Source organism: Ranitomeya imitator, chromosome 4 (assembly GCF_032444005.1).
Source record: "Ranitomeya imitator isolate aRanImi1 chromosome 4, aRanImi1.pri, whole genome shotgun sequence".
Classification (NCBI taxonomy): Eukaryota; Metazoa; Chordata; class Amphibia; order Anura; family Dendrobatidae; genus Ranitomeya; species Ranitomeya imitator.
In genome coordinates this window covers 378925939-378942025 of record NC_091285.1, presented here as the reverse complement: position 1 = coordinate 378942025, position 16087 = coordinate 378925939, and the positions used below count along the sequence as shown (strand labels likewise).

Below are 16087 nucleotides of genomic sequence, written 5' to 3'. Positions count from 1 at the left end.
GCTTATACTCACCCAGGGGCGTGTTGTGAATTCTGTTGTCGAACTCCCTCCTGTGGTTGTGAATGGTACTTCGGCAAGTTCTGTCCATGGACTCCCTCTGGTGGCTGTGAGTGGAGCTGCTGCTTCTGAGGTTCCTTACACAGGTGACGTGGTTTATCCTTTGGTTGGCTGCTCTATTTAACTCCACTCAGATTGTTACTCCATGCCAGCTGTCAATGTTCCTGCATTGGTTCAGTTTGCTCTTGGATCTTTCTGGTGACCTGTCTTCTCCAGCAGAAGCTAAGTTCCTGATAGTTATTATTTGTTCATTGTTTACTTGTCCAGCTGGTTATCATGATTTTGTCTTGCTAGCTGGAAGCTCTGGGATGCAGAGTGGCATCTCCGCACCGTTAGTCGGTGCGGAGGTCTTTTTGCACACTCTGCGTGGTCTTTTGTAGTTTTTTGTGCTGACCGCAAAGATACCTTTCCTATCCTCTGTCTGTTTAGTAAGTCTGGCCTCCCTTTGCTGAAACCTGTTTCATTTCTGCGTTTGTGACTTTCATCTTTACTCACAGTCAATATATGTGGGGGGCTGCCTTTTCCTTTGGGGAATTTCTCTGAGGCAAGGTAGGCTTTATTTTCTATCTCTAGGGCTAGCTAGCTCTTAGGCTGTGAAGAGGCGTCTAGGACGAGTCAGGAACGCTCCACGGCTATTTCTAGTTGTTGTGATAGGATTAGGGCCTGCGGTCAGCAGAGCTCCCACATCCCAGAGCTTGTCCTGTGTGAGTTTAACTATCAGGTCGTGTCGGGTGCTCCTAACCACCAGGTCATAACAGGGGCGGTCCCGATACGATGGGCGTCGTGGTCCGGTCTGGGACCTCCCATCTTCTTACGATGACATCCTCTTCTTGTATTCACGCTGCGGCTCCGGCGTAGGTGTACTTTGTCTGCCCTGTTGAGGGCAGAGCAATGTACTGCAGTGCGCAGGCGCCGGGCCTCTCTGACCTTTCCCGGCACCTGCGCACTGCAGTACTTTGCTCTGCCCTCAACAGGGCAGACAAAGTACGCCTGCGCCGGAGCCGAAACGTGACTACATGAAGAGGACATCATTGTAAGAAGATGGGAGGCCCCGGACCGCGACGCCTATCGGACCGGACCGCAGTGGGACCGCCCCTGAGTGAGTATAATCTAACCTCTTTTTTTCATCTTTCAGGTTACATCGGGGGGCTTATCTACAGCATTCCAGAATGCTGTAGATAAGCCCCTGATGCTGGTGGGCTTAGCTCACCTTCGATTTTGGGGGTGACAGGTTCCCTTTGAACAGCAAAGCAGTTTGTCGTGTAGTTGGATGAACATTTAGTGATGCTAAGACTTTCATTTAGAATTGATGTCCTTTCATTAAATGAGAACAGTTTGCTCAATAGTTTATTGTTCATAGACTTTGAGAAAAAATTGGAAAACTGAATTTATAGCTTGACGTAAAAATAAATTCAGAAGGTTATATTATGGGTATTCTTGGGCTGCAAACTCAATTGTTTCCATAAATTAAGGAACTTTGGTTTCACTATTCTTTTCAGATCTTTTCAAGGGAAAAAATGAGGCAGATTTATTAATACTGTTCAAAAGATGCAAAGGATAGAGAAGATATAAAAAAATTATCACAGTGGCACAGAGCACACAGTGACTGATACATTTGGTATATCCTACTATATATGTGGACTATCCTAGTCTGTTAAAGTATCCTGTGTCCCATTAGTCCACCATAGTTAATCCTTGTTTCCTGCTACTGCTTCGGTGGTGTCCGAATCCCGAAACCCCATCTGGGGTACCTGTACCCCGTGGCCGCATCGGCGGTTCCAGTCTGCCACCCTGAGGCTGAATACCCAGGTCAGAACTGTGAATCTATTCCTGTAGCCGTCCAGTCTGCACCGCATGAACCAGTCCCAGTGGCCATCCTGCTGGACTCTCCCCGGAGTGCACCTGGCATCTACTTGCTGCACAAGTCTGACCTTACCACTAGAGTCTCCAGCGAATATCAAGGTAGCTGCTTAGTCACGCCCTCCAGGGTAAGTCTGGTCTGTGGCAAAGTGGGTCCATGAACCACATGCGACACCTAGAAACGTCACACATACCCTATGGTTATGCTGTAAATATCTCTTGTTAGGCAATCCTAATAAACCAGATTTATGAAAGAAATTGTGCTAAAAATATACACCTTCACCATTCACTGATGTTCAGACATTGGCCAAAACAGGATCAGTCGTCTTCCGTTCTGGAGATAGTTGTGGGTTCCAGAGATGGGACTCTAATCTATGAAACATTAATGGCATATCCAATGGATATGCCATAAATGTATCATGAGACAACCACTTTAGTGAATCTCCTCATTATGTGTAAAATTTAGTGCAACTCAGTATTGCCCATATTACCAGTCTTATTTTTAAAGCTGATGACTTCCAATTTGCTGTTATGGGTAACACCTCCATTTTATTTCTGTACTGAGTTTCTTACTTAAGTTTATAATTAATGGTTACCAAAATTAAAAAAGTTATACAATGGGGAAAAAAGTATTTAGTCAGCCACCAATTGTGCAAGTTCTCCCACTTAAAAAGATGAGAGAGACCTGTAATTGATATCATAGGTAGACCACAACTATGAGAGTCAAAATGAGAAAACAAATCCAGAAAATCACCTCGTCTGATTTGGCAAGATTTTTTGTGCAAATTATGCACTGCAGGATCTGAGTCCCTGGTGGAGTAGTTTGTTACTGATCGTAGCCTTTTGTTACGGTAGTCTCAGCTCTATGCAGGTCATTCTCTAGGTTCCCCCGTATGGTTCTGTGATTTTTGCTCACCATTCTTGTGTTCATTTTGACCCCACGGGGTGAGATCTTGCATGGAGCCCCCGATCGAGGGAGATTATCTGTGGTCTTGTATGTCTTCCATTTTCTTACTGATTTCATCACACCAAGCTGTTTACCTATTGCAGATTCAGTCTTCCCAGCCTGGTGCACGGCTACAAGTTTGTTTCTGGTGTCCTTCGACAACTCTTTGGTCTTCACCATAGTGGAGTTTGAGGTGTGACTGTTTGAGGTTGTGGACAGGTGTCTTTTATACTGATAACAAGTTCAAGCAGGTGCCATTACTACTACTACTTCTTAAGGAAGAAGTTACAGGTCTGTCAGAGCCAGAAATCTTGCTTGTTTTAGGTGGCCAAATAATTATTTTCCACCATAATTTGCGAAATAAATCTTGCCAAATCAGACAAGTTTATTTTCTGGATTTGTTAATTTTGACTCTCATATTTGTGGTCTACCTATGATGTCAATTACAGGCCTCTCTCATCTTTTTAAGTGGGAGAACTTGCACAATTAGTAGCTGACTAAATACTTTTTTCCCCACTGTAGCTACTATAATTCTGAACATTTATGTCCTGTTATTGAGATCCTAACTGAACGTCAACCTTACTGATCTAGCTTACTTTATACTGATTAAAATTGATGCTTCTGACAAAAATTAAGAGACCACCACATCAAAACCCTGTCATGGGTAGCCCAATCTCCAGACCTGAACCCCATTGAAAACCTCTGAAATGTAATCAAGAGGATGATGGATAGTCAGAAGCCATCAAACAAAGAAGAACTGCTTACATTATTGCACCAGAAACAATGTGAAAGGAAAAAGAATGGAAGCGTGGGCACCACCAACAATAATAAAAAGTAAGAAAGGGGGTGCAACTTGTGGCACCCAAAGAGCTATTGTAGAGAAGAGAGGAAAAGGCGCCAAATGTAGTGCACACACACCAAAATAGTTAAAATAACAAGGCGTTATTAGAAAACGTAAGTGCCAACATTATTAAAATGATTTAAAAACAACAACCAAATGAATGACTGTAGAAGTGAAAATACGCAGACACAATAAGGCAGGTACCCCACAATAATTAGAGAAAATGACCGTAAACACAAGTTTAGACAAGATATCAAACAATGAAAAATGCGGTGAATACAAATAGATACATTTGTGTGAACTCAAATACCAAATAATGATTAGATGATACCAAACTATCAAGTTACTGTAAGTAATATAGAAAATCCAAAATAAGATAGTAAATCCCAAGTGGCTTGACAGCATGGGCAATAAATGCACTAAATATACCGTAAATGGACCAATTATAAGAAAAAGCAAACTGAGAGTGACATGATAATATGTAGGACTACAGAAAAATGCTGTATGACCAATGTCACTGAATATATAAGAAAATGAAAATAAAATACCTTTCAAACAGTGACCATGTGGCATAGATATTAACCCCTATCTGACCTCGGACGGGATAGTACGTCCGAGGTCAGATCCCCTGCTTTGATGCAGGGCTTCGCGGTGAGCCCGCATCAAAGCCGGGACATGTCAGCTGTTTTGAACAGCTGACATGTGCCCGTAATAGGCGCGGGCAGAATCGCGATCTGCCCGCACCTATTAACTAGTTAAATGCTGCTGTCAAACGCAGACAGCGGCATTTAACCACCGCTTCCGGCTGGGCGGCCGGAAATGACGTCATCGCCGACCCCCGTCACATGATCGGGGGTCGGCGATGCGTCTCCATTGTAACCATAGAGGTCCTTGAGACCTCTATGGTTACTGATCGCCGGTGGCTGTGAGTGCCACCCTGTGGTCGGCGCTCACAGCACACCTGCATTTCTGCTACATAGCAGCGATCAGCAGATCGCTGCTATGTAGCAGAGGCGATCGTGCTGTGCCTGCTTCTAGCCTCCCATGGAGGCTATTGAAGCATGGCAAAAGTAAAAAAAAAAAGTTGAAAAAAATGTTAAAAAAATAAAAAAAATATAAAAGTTTAAATCACCCCCCCTTTCGCCCCAATCAAAATAAATCAATAAAAAAAATATAAAATCTACGCATATTTGGTATCGCCGCGCTCAGAATCGCCCGATCTATCAACTAAAAAAAAGCATTAACCTGATCGCTAAACAGCGTAGCGGGAAAAAAATTCAAAACGCCAGAATTACGTTTTTTTGGTCTCCGCGACATTGCATTAAAATGCAATAACGGGCGATCAAAAGAACGTATCTGCAACGAAATGCTATCATTAAAAACGTCATCTTGGCACGCAAAAAATAAGCCATCAACCAACCCCAGATCACGAAAAATGGAGACGCTACGGGTATCGGAAAATGGCGCAATTTTTTTTTTTTTTTTTAGCAAAGTTTGGAATTTTTTTTCACCACTTAGATAAAAAATAACCTAGTCATGTTAGGTGTCTATGAACTCGTACTGACCTGGAGAATCATAATGGCAGGTTAGATTTAGCATTTAGTGAACCTAGCAAAAAAGCCAAACAAAAAACCAATGTGGGATTTCACTTTTTTTGCAATTTCACCGCACTTGGATTTTTTTTCCCGTTTTCTAGTACACGACATGCTAAAACCAATGATGTCGTTCAAAAGTACAACTCGTCCCGCAAAAAATAAGCCCTCACATGGCCAAATTGACGGAAAAATAAAAAAGTTATGGCTCTAGGAAGGAGGGGAGTGAAAACCGAACACGGAAAAACAAAAAATCCCAAGGTCATGAAGGGGTTAAATAACCCTACATAACAAATGTCCTAAACAGAGTGCAGGCTGCTCATCAGGCAAATGGCAGAGCAGCAGGAACCTATGTTCACTTCAACAGTCATTCATTTGGTTGTTGTTTTTAAATGATTTTAATAATGTTGGCACTTACGTTTTCTCATAAAGCCTTTTTATTTTAACTATTTTGGTATGTGTGCACTACAGAAGCAGTGTAAACGACTGGTGGAAAGCATGCCAAGATGCATGAAAGCTGTGATTAAAAATCATGGTTATTCCACAAAATATTAATTTCAGAACTCTTCCTGGGTTAAAACATTAGTATTTTTGTTTTTAAATAATTATGAACTTTTGCATTATTTGAGATCTGAAAGCACTGTTGTTTTTTTTTTTATTTTGACCATTTTTCTTTCTCAGAAAAAAATACAAAATTTATTTCTTGTAAATTCGGAGACAAGTTATCAGAAGTTTATAGACTAAAAGAAGAATTTACATTTTACTAAAAAAAAAACCTATGAGGAGAAAAATCAGACAAACTGAACATTTTGCAGTGGTCTCTTAATTTTTGCCAGAGCTGTATATGGTCTACAGTGGCATGTAAAAGTTTGGGCAACCCCTGGTTAAAATTCCTGTTATTGTGAACAGTTAAGCAAGTTGAAGATGAAATGATCTCTAAAGGAACTAAAGTTGACAATGACACATTTCCTTTGTACTTTAGGCAAAAAAAATTGTCATTTTTTTTTTCCATTTTAAAAATTACAAAATGGATAATGGGCCAATGCAAAAGAGCTGGAAGAATTTTCGAAGGTAGAGTTTATGAATTTCGCTCAAGACTCTTGTCTGACTACTGACTACAAAAAGCGTTTATAAGCAGTGATACTCTCAAAAGTTGGTGCCACTAGGCACTAACCGTGCAGGGTGGCCACACCTTTGCATCCAACCATTTTTCTTTTTGTATTTTTTAAAATGTAAAAGATGAAAATATATATATTTTTTTGCTTAACATACCAAGGAAATGTGTTATCTTTAACTTTAGGCCTTTTAGAAATAATTTAATCTTCAACTTGCTTAACTGTTCACAATAACAGTAATTATAACCAGGGGTGCCCAAACTTTTAAATGCCACTGTAAAGTGTGTCTATATTATACAACGAGAAGTGTAATGCATAGCTGTACTTAAGTTCTTACCCTTTGGATATGATTACATTAGATCCTCACCTCCTGTAACCTCATGGCTTGACACTGACCACTACTTATGTATTCTGCTGCAGTGGGCATCCCTAAGGTTTTTCTGGGAAAGTTGTCAATCTCTTCCTTCAGATGATAGACAACTAAGAGATATCTGTCTTTTTAATGCTCGTATAGAGATTATCTACAATGCTTGGAGCCTTTTAACTATGTTATTCTCAAGAAGGTCAGAGTCTCCGAGCCACATTAATGCTTCTGATGAAGCTACAAATGTCAGAAATTTTGGAATTGCTCATCTGAGCAGATTATTCCACTTCCAAGGGTCACATTCAGTGATGCAGTTATATAAATATTACAAATTGAAATACATTGAGTACTTTAATGGGAATTTGTCATCACGTTTCTGATACTTATCTGATAGCAACAACAAAATATAGAAACAAACAACCTGATTGCAGTGATATATCACTTACTGGGTTTTTTATAAATTCATTGTTTCATCAGCAGGGGTTAATTTCTGGAGGGCTACTTGGCCTGTTGTCAAGTAGTCCAACCATGCCCCCTCTACTGATTCACAATTTTCTGCCTATGCACAGTGTATACAAAAAGCTGCCAATCAGTGCTCTGATACATCTACAATAGATAAAACTATTTTCAATTAAAATTGTTGCAACCAGTAAAGTAAGTGATACATCACTGAAATCGGGGGTCTCTGCCCTTATATCATGCTGTGATCAGATGGGGTAGCAAAATCCAGCTGAAGATTCCCTCTAATCTAGTATCAGTGAGGTCGCCACAAAAATAACAAAAGTGAAATTTTCTGCTCTCACTCCCTTTCTAGACATTGTTGTGGGTTCCAGACGTCAGAACAGCGTCCATCATACATTAATCCTATGCATATAGCATAAATGTCTTGTGGGGCAATCTCTTTGTTGATTTTCCCCTATTAGTTACGTTATTTAAAAACTAGTGCATATGAAATTTTATATTATCGCTGTGTTGTTTGCAAATTCAAAAAAATTACACAATATTGCTACAATTTAAGTAGGGATGAATGAACCCGAACTGGGCACCTAGTGTCCGGTACCGAACTCCAAACATGGATCTTTTACCAGAAGTTTAGTTTACTGATCAGGTTCGGATGCCTAATAAAGTTTGTGGAAAGGCTGCATACATCACAAAGGAGACAGTTACATAGGAGACAGTGGGGCTGGTGCATACATCACATAGGAAACAGTGGGGCTGGTGCATACATCACATAGGAAACACGGAGACTGGTGCACACATCAAATAGGAAACAGTGGGGCTGGTGCATACATCACATAGGAAACACGGAGAATGGTGCACACATCACATAGGAGACAGATACATCACATAGGAAACACGGGGACTGGTGCACACATCACATAGGAGACAGATACATCACATAGGAAACACGGGGACTGGTGCACACATCACATAGGAGACAGATACATCACATAGGAAACACGGGGACTGGTGCACACATTACATAGGAGACAGATACATCACATAGGAAACAGTGGGGCTGGTGCATACATTACATAGGAAACACGGAGACTGGTGCACACATCAAATAGGAAACAGTGGGGCTGGTGCATACATCACATAGGAAACACGGAGAATGGTGCACACATCACATAGGAGACAGATACATCACATAGGAAACACGGGGACTGGTGCACACATCACATAGGAGACAGATACATCACATAGGAAACATGGGGACTGGTGCACACATCACATGTGAGACAGATACATCACATAGGAAACACGGGGACTGGTGCACACATCACATAGGAGACAGATACATCACATAGGAAACATGGGGACTGGTGCACACATCACATAGGAAACACGGGGACTGGTGCACACATCACATAGGAGACAGATACATCACATAGGAAACACGGGGACTGGTGCACACATCACATAGGAGACAGATACATCACATAGGAAACACGGGGACTGGTGCATACATCACATAGGAGACAGATACATCACATAGGAAACACGGGGACTGGTGCACACATCACATAGGAGACAGATACATCACATAGGAAACACGGGGACTGGTGCACACATCACATAGGAGACAGATACATCACATAGGAAACACGGGGACTGGTGCACACATCACATAGGAGACAGATACATCACATAGGAAACACGGGGACTGGTGCATACATCACATAGGAGACAGATACATCACATAGGAAACATGGGGACTGGTGCACACATCACATAGGAGACAGATACATCACATAGGAAACACGGGGACTGGTGCATACATCACATAGGAGACAGATACATCACATAGGAAACATGGGGACTGGTGCACACATTACATAGGAGACAGATACATCACATAGGAAACACGGGGACTGGTGCATACATCACATAGGAGACAGATACATCACATAGGAAACATGGGGACTGGTGCACACATCACATAGGAGACAGATACATCACATAGGAAACACGGGGACTGGTGCATACATCACATAGGAGACAGATACATCACATAGGAAACACGGGGACTGGTGCACACATCACATAGGAGACAGATACATCACATAGGAAACACGGGGACTGGTGCACACATCACATGGGAGACAGATACATCACATAGGAAACACGGGGACTGGTGCACACATCACATGGGAGACAGATACATCACATAGGAAACACGGGGACTGGTGCACACATCACATAGGAGACAGATACATCACATAGGAAACACGGGGACTGGTGCACACATCACATGGGAGACAGATACATCACATAGGAAACACGGGGACTGGTGCATACATCAAATAGGAAACAGTGGGGCTGGTGCATACATTCCAAAGGAGACAGTTTTGTAAAACTGATCTCATCAGTAAGTTGGTCTGAACACAGATGTATATTTCACTGTATGACTCCTCACAGTGGGGAAATTATCTCTGCTCACAATATATTTAGAGAACTCAAAGAGTGGGAGGTCTGCTGTATCATATACATCACAGAGATTACATAGGATACACTGAGACTGCTGTACACATCACATAGGACAAATTAAGACTTATGTAAACGTCATATAGAAGACATCAAGACTGGTACATATACAGTGGGGAAAATAAATATTTGATACACTGCAGATCTTGCAAGTTTTCCCACCCACAAAGAATGGAGAGGTCTGTAATTTTTATCGTAGCTACAATGAAACTGAAAGACAATCTTAAAAAATCCATAAAATCACATTGTATGATTTTTACATAACATAATTAATTTGCGTTTTATTGCATGAAGTAAGTATTTGATACCATAGAAAAACAGAACTTAATATTTAGTACACAAACCTTTGTTTACAATTACTGAGGTCAGGGACCTTGCATGCCTTGCAGGGTTTTAATTCGTCATGGCGCAGTGTTACTAATGGTAACGTTTGAGACTGTGGTCCGAGCTCTCTTCAGGTCATTGACAAGGTCCTCTCATGTAGTTCTGGGCTGATTCCTGACCTTTCTCAAAATCATCCTTGCCCGACAATGCGAGATTTTGCATGGAGCCCAGACTGAGTAAGATTGACAGTCATCTTGTGTTTCTTCCATCTTCTCATAACAATCGTTACCTTCTCACCAAGGAGACACTGGGGCTGGGGTATATACAGTACATAGGAGACAGTGACGCTGGTGTATATATGATACATAAGAGACAGTTTTACTGATGCATATATCACACTAGATGGTGGCCTGATTCTAACGCATCGGGTATTCTAGAATATGTATTTATGTATGTATATAGCAGGCACATAGTATATAGCACAGGCCACATAGTATATAGGAGCCATGTAGTATATATGATACATAAGAGACAGTTTTACTGATGCATATATCACACTAGATGGTGGCCTGATTCTAACGCATCGGGTATTCTAGAATATGTATTTATGTATGTATATAGCAGGCACATAGTATATAGCACAGGCCACGTAGTATATAGGAGCCATGTAGTATATAGCAGACAAATACTACATGGCCTGTGCTATATACTATGTGGCTGCTATATTCATACATATTGTAGAATACCCGATGCATTAATACAGGCCACGCAATTTATAATGGTGGCCACGCAGTATATAACACAGCCACGTACTATATAACACAGCCCACGCAGTATACAGCAGCCACGCAGTATATAACACAGGCGACATAGTATATAACACAGGCCACGCAGTACATAACACTGGCCACGTAATATATAGCACAGCCCACGCAGTATATAGCAGCCACGTAGTATATAACACTGCCCTCGCAGTATATAACAGTGGCCACGTAATATATAGCACAGCCCACGCAGTATATAACACAGCCCACGGAGTATATCACACAGCCCACACAGTATATAACACTGCCTATGTAGTATATAGCAGCCACGTGGTATCTAACACAGCCCACGTAGTATATAGCACAGCCCACGTAGTATTCAGCAGTGTGGGCATCATATCCCTGTTAAAAAAATAAGTAAAATAAAAAATAGTTATATACTCACCCCTGGGATCCACCGAAGCTCCGTCGATACGCGCGCGGCTGCCGCCATCTTTCGTTCCCAGGATGCATTGCGAAATTACCCAGATGACTTAGCGGTCTCGCGAGACCGCTAAGTCTTCTGGGTAATTTCGCAATGCATCGCAATGCATCATCAGGAACGGAAGATGGCGGCAGGTGCGTCCCGCTCGGCGGACTACGGAAGGTGAGAATAGCAGGTTTTTTTTCTTTATATTATTTTTAACATTACATTTTTTCACTATTGATGCTGCATAGACAGCATCAATAGTAAAAAGTTGGGGACACACAGGGTTAATAGCAGCGGTTACGGAGTGCGTTATCCGTGGCATAACGCGGTCCGTTACCGCCAGCATTAACCCTGTGTGAGCGGTGACTGGAGGGGAGTATGCGGGCGCCGGGCACTGATTGCGGGGAGTAAGGAGCGGCCATTTTCTTCCGGACTGTGCTCGTCGCTGATTGGTCGCGGCAAAACAGCCACGACCAATCAGCGACTTGGATTTCCATGACAGACAGAGGCCGCGACCAATGAATATCCGTGACAGAAGGACAGACAGAAAGACGGAAGTGACCCTTAGACAATTATATAGTAGATTGGAGATACTGGAGCTGGTGTATATACATTACATAGGAGACACTGGGGATGTATATGTACATTACATAGGAGACAGTGGGGCTTGCATCCATCACATAGTAGAGAGGGGCTGGTGGATACATTATATAGGAGACAATGGGGCTGGTGGATACATCACAAAGGAGACACTGGGGCTGGGGTATATACAATACATAGGAGACAGTGGGGTTGGTGTGTATATGATACATAGGAGAAATTGGCATTGGTGCATATATCACATAGGAGATACTGGAGCTGGTATGTATGCATTACATAGGAGACACAGGTTGGTGTATATACATTACATAGGAGACAGTGCATCTGGTGCATATAGGATACATAGGAGACAGTTGAGCTGATGCATACATCTTATTGACGACAATGGGACTGGTGCATACATCATATAGGAGACAGTGGGTCTGGTGCATTTATCACATAGGAGATAGTGGGACTGGTGCATACATCACATAGGAGAAAGTGGCACTGGTGCATATATCACATAGGAGAAAGTGGCACTGGTGCATACATCACATAGGAGATACTGGAGTTGATGTATATGCATTACATAGGAGACACTGGGGGGCTGGTGGATACATTACATATGAGACAGTGCATTTTTAAATTGTTACAAATATCAGTAGTATAAGCTGATGTTTCTGTCACACATTTGTATTTTATGCAACTACATCCAGTTTACATGTTGAAAAAGTTATAAGCAGTGATGCAAGGGATTTTTCCTGTGCATATAAACTAGATCAGGATAAAGTGCAGGTATTGAAATACTTTTCCTAGACATTCTATAACTTTTCTTCTTTTTTTGTGAATTTCAGGTGCGACCACTGACCGGACTCTGGATGGAATCAGCATTAAATCTAATACATTCCCTCCTCAGAAAAAGATACCAGATATAAATTTCTTTTACAAGTAAGAAATGGTGAAGTTTTGTATGATAAAGCTAATTGGACTTTTTATGAGTCATGTTCTTGCGTCATTTGCCAACACAATATTTTTTTTCTTTTGAGGCTGATAAAACTGCAACATTGTTTTTATAAATTACCTTGGATTGTATATTATAAATTTTGAGCAACTTTAGTTGACCTTTCATGCTTTTAAGCAATTTGTCCTGGTATTTATCTATAATTTGGCACCACTTCAGTAAATGGTTGGACCCCTCTAATAGTTGTATTCCTTCAGTATTCCAGTGATACTTATAGAGAAAAGAATTAAACGGGTTTTCCCATGAACAAAGTACATTTAAATCAATAGATCTTGGAATAATAATAATAAATTCCACAATTGGATGTGTTGACAAAAAATGTTCCTGTGATGAGATAATTTTTTTAAATGTGCCACTGCTATGTACTGTGTAATGGCTGTATCTGACTATGCAGAGCTGCTCCAGATCACCGTCAGCACATACTACCTTTCCTGGCCAGGTAGCATAATTCATTTATGATAACAATGTAGATTCCACAGCAGGGGCTTGCATCTGCTGCTTTCTGATGTAACACTTTTCCCTGGCTGTTTTATCACAGGAGTGAGTTTTGGCATATGTCGACCATGAGCTGCAGCAGCTCTACATGGTCAGACACAGCCGCTATAAAGTTCATAGAAGGAGCATATTTATACGATCTCAGCACAGAACATTTTTTAACAGTCAACTGTAGAACTTATTATTATCTTAGGATTTATTAAATAAAACATACTTTGTTTGTGGGCAACCCTTTAAAACAGTTGTTTCATGATCATCTCTTATTGCATAATCCGTATTTAATGAGGACCTGTCAACTCTCTTGATATGCCTGTTTTAGTAAATACTGTATCCTCTATGAGATAACTTTTTCTTGGAACTCTGTCTTGTGCCATTCTTCTATTATTCCTCTTAGGAATTCATGAATAAAATGACAATTGGATGCTGCCAGTTGACACTGTCTAATTAGTGCTGTCAGTGTCAGACTGCGCGGAGCCTTACCTTTTTGACAAGGGAAATCAATGTCAGTTGTCACATTGTCGATTTATTCTTGCATTTTGAGGAGGAATAACAGTTATAATAAATACATGATCGAGAATTGGAATTTTATGACGAACGCTAGGACATGTCAAGAGAGCTGAGAGGTCCCATTCTATGAATGACATGGACAGAGATAATGCTGCTCTTGTTAGCATCTCTTAACTCTGGCTTAGTGCGAGGGACTCCCGACGCTTTCCTTACATTCCATTAGACCGCACAGTAATAGTTATCAATGCAGTTTTCCCTGGAAGCACAGTTATAAGGTGTCAAACATGCAAATAATATTGTAATAAGATTCATGTTACCAAAGTTTTCGTTATTCCCTTTCCTTTTTTTACACCAAAGCGTTAACGTGTGGAATTTTTTAGTTGCTAAAAAACTTCATATTATTAACAGATCTTCTGCGGCGACCTCATCTTGTGAAAAAGGAAGAGCTACAGTTATATCTATGCGGTGTGATCCCACAAAACCTGGTCAGGGAGATATATCAGTGCCCAGGTAATTATTGCAGCAGGTCATCTTTGTAACGTAACTTTCCTCATTATCTTTTTGTTGTTACTTTTGCACATGCATTACAATATGTCCAATGCTGTAAACATCTTGAAGCTTGTGGGTCCATAAACAAAATCTCCAGCAGGGACCCCAACTATCGTGGATGTCTAATAGTATTAATCTTATAATATAGGCCAAAGGAATCTTTTGATCCCCCCTAGATTCCGGGCTCATCTACGATTGTAACCCCTATAATTATGTCCCTGAATATGTATAAATTGCCTTGATTATTTTCACAAATGAGGCAGTAGTGATATTTCTGGGCTCAATGTTTGGAAATCTTGAAGCGGTGAAAAGAAGTAGCATGGTCATCCTGTCTAGTTATAGTATTAATAATTGAGAAAAGGTGACAAAGCCGCCAGCTAAGCCCTTTCAGGTAAAAGACCAATGGCTTTTACCTGAAGCGGAAAATCTAGGCAGTTTTTAAAGTTGTCTTAAAGGGGATCTGTCAGTAGGATCAACCCTCCTAAGCCGTCTATTTGGGCATGCAGGTCATAAGAAGTTGAATAAAATGATATCTTGATATATGCGACCCGATGTCTTATTCCAACGAAATCCTCGTTTTTCTTATATGTAAATTAGCTGTTAAGATCCATCGGCCAGACACTGATCTTCATGAAAATCTGCCTCCAGAGATTATTTTAAAGGGAACTTGCCATGTAAAAAACACCATTAACCAGCATTTATGGGGTTAATCTGCAGATTAATAGCATTTTGAAGCTGTTTGGCGCCCACACTGAGATCCCCGCTGCCAGGAGGAAATTAACTTTATTTCTCCCAGTAGCCTTGGGATTTCGGTCTTAGGGATGAGGCGGGTGCGGCTTCAGTCATCACTCATTGCATTGTGAACGACGACTGTAACTGTGCCCCTGCATTGACTGACAGCCAGCTCAGCATCATCATAGATATCAAGGTATCCTTTTATTCAGCTTGCCCATGTAAATGGCTTAGGAAGGCTGATTCTACTCACAGATTCCCTTTAAAGATGCTGTATGCACATATCCTAAGGCTATTTTCCCATGGTGTGTTGGTGAGTTTACATTGTTGCAGCATCTCTGCACCTATAAGCTAAATTCCATTACTTACATTATTTCCTTGTGTTTTTGAGAGACATTTTTTTGTACATCCTCATTAAAAATATACATATTTTGCCTCTCCTTTTTTCAGACTGTGTCCTGCAGGCACTTGTGACGGGTGCAATTTTTATTTTCTCTGGGAGACAGCAGAGGCATGTCCTCTTTGTACAGAAAATGACTATCAGAAAATAGAAGGAGCTTGTAAGAAAGGTCACCAGGTATTTATCTAACGTATACTTTTGCATGTAAGGATTAATCACTTTTTCTATATGTGAATCATTATCGTACCTGCCATGTTTGGGAGGAGTGCTCTGTGCTGGACTGCACGTCTGTTATATGTCATAACTTTCTTTATTACTTGGATATTAGTTTTGGATCCCATTTTCTTGTTTATTGAAAGGAAATCTGTCACTCCCGGGACATATATCACCTATTAATATGGGCATACAGGTAATAGATATGTTACACTACTCCTACCTGTGTGCCTCATATTAGTGGTCTTGCTGAGAAATCTTATATTCTGCC

At 41.0% G+C, this 16087-nt stretch overlaps 1 protein-coding gene across 1 annotated transcript in view; it reads left to right on the top strand.

Annotated features, from left to right (window-relative positions):
• ELAPOR2 (endosome-lysosome associated apoptosis and autophagy regulator family member 2) overlaps window positions 1–16087 on the top strand; it is a 185788-nt gene that overhangs the window by 155865 nt on the left and 13836 nt on the right. Inside the window, exons 17-19 of the mRNA XM_069765167.1 lie at window positions 12754–12847; window positions 14331–14432; window positions 15654–15780. Coding sequence (XP_069621268.1) covers window positions 12754–12847; window positions 14331–14432; window positions 15654–15780 — 323 coding nt within the window. The remainder of the gene's footprint in view (window positions 1–12753; window positions 12848–14330; window positions 14433–15653; window positions 15781–16087) is intronic.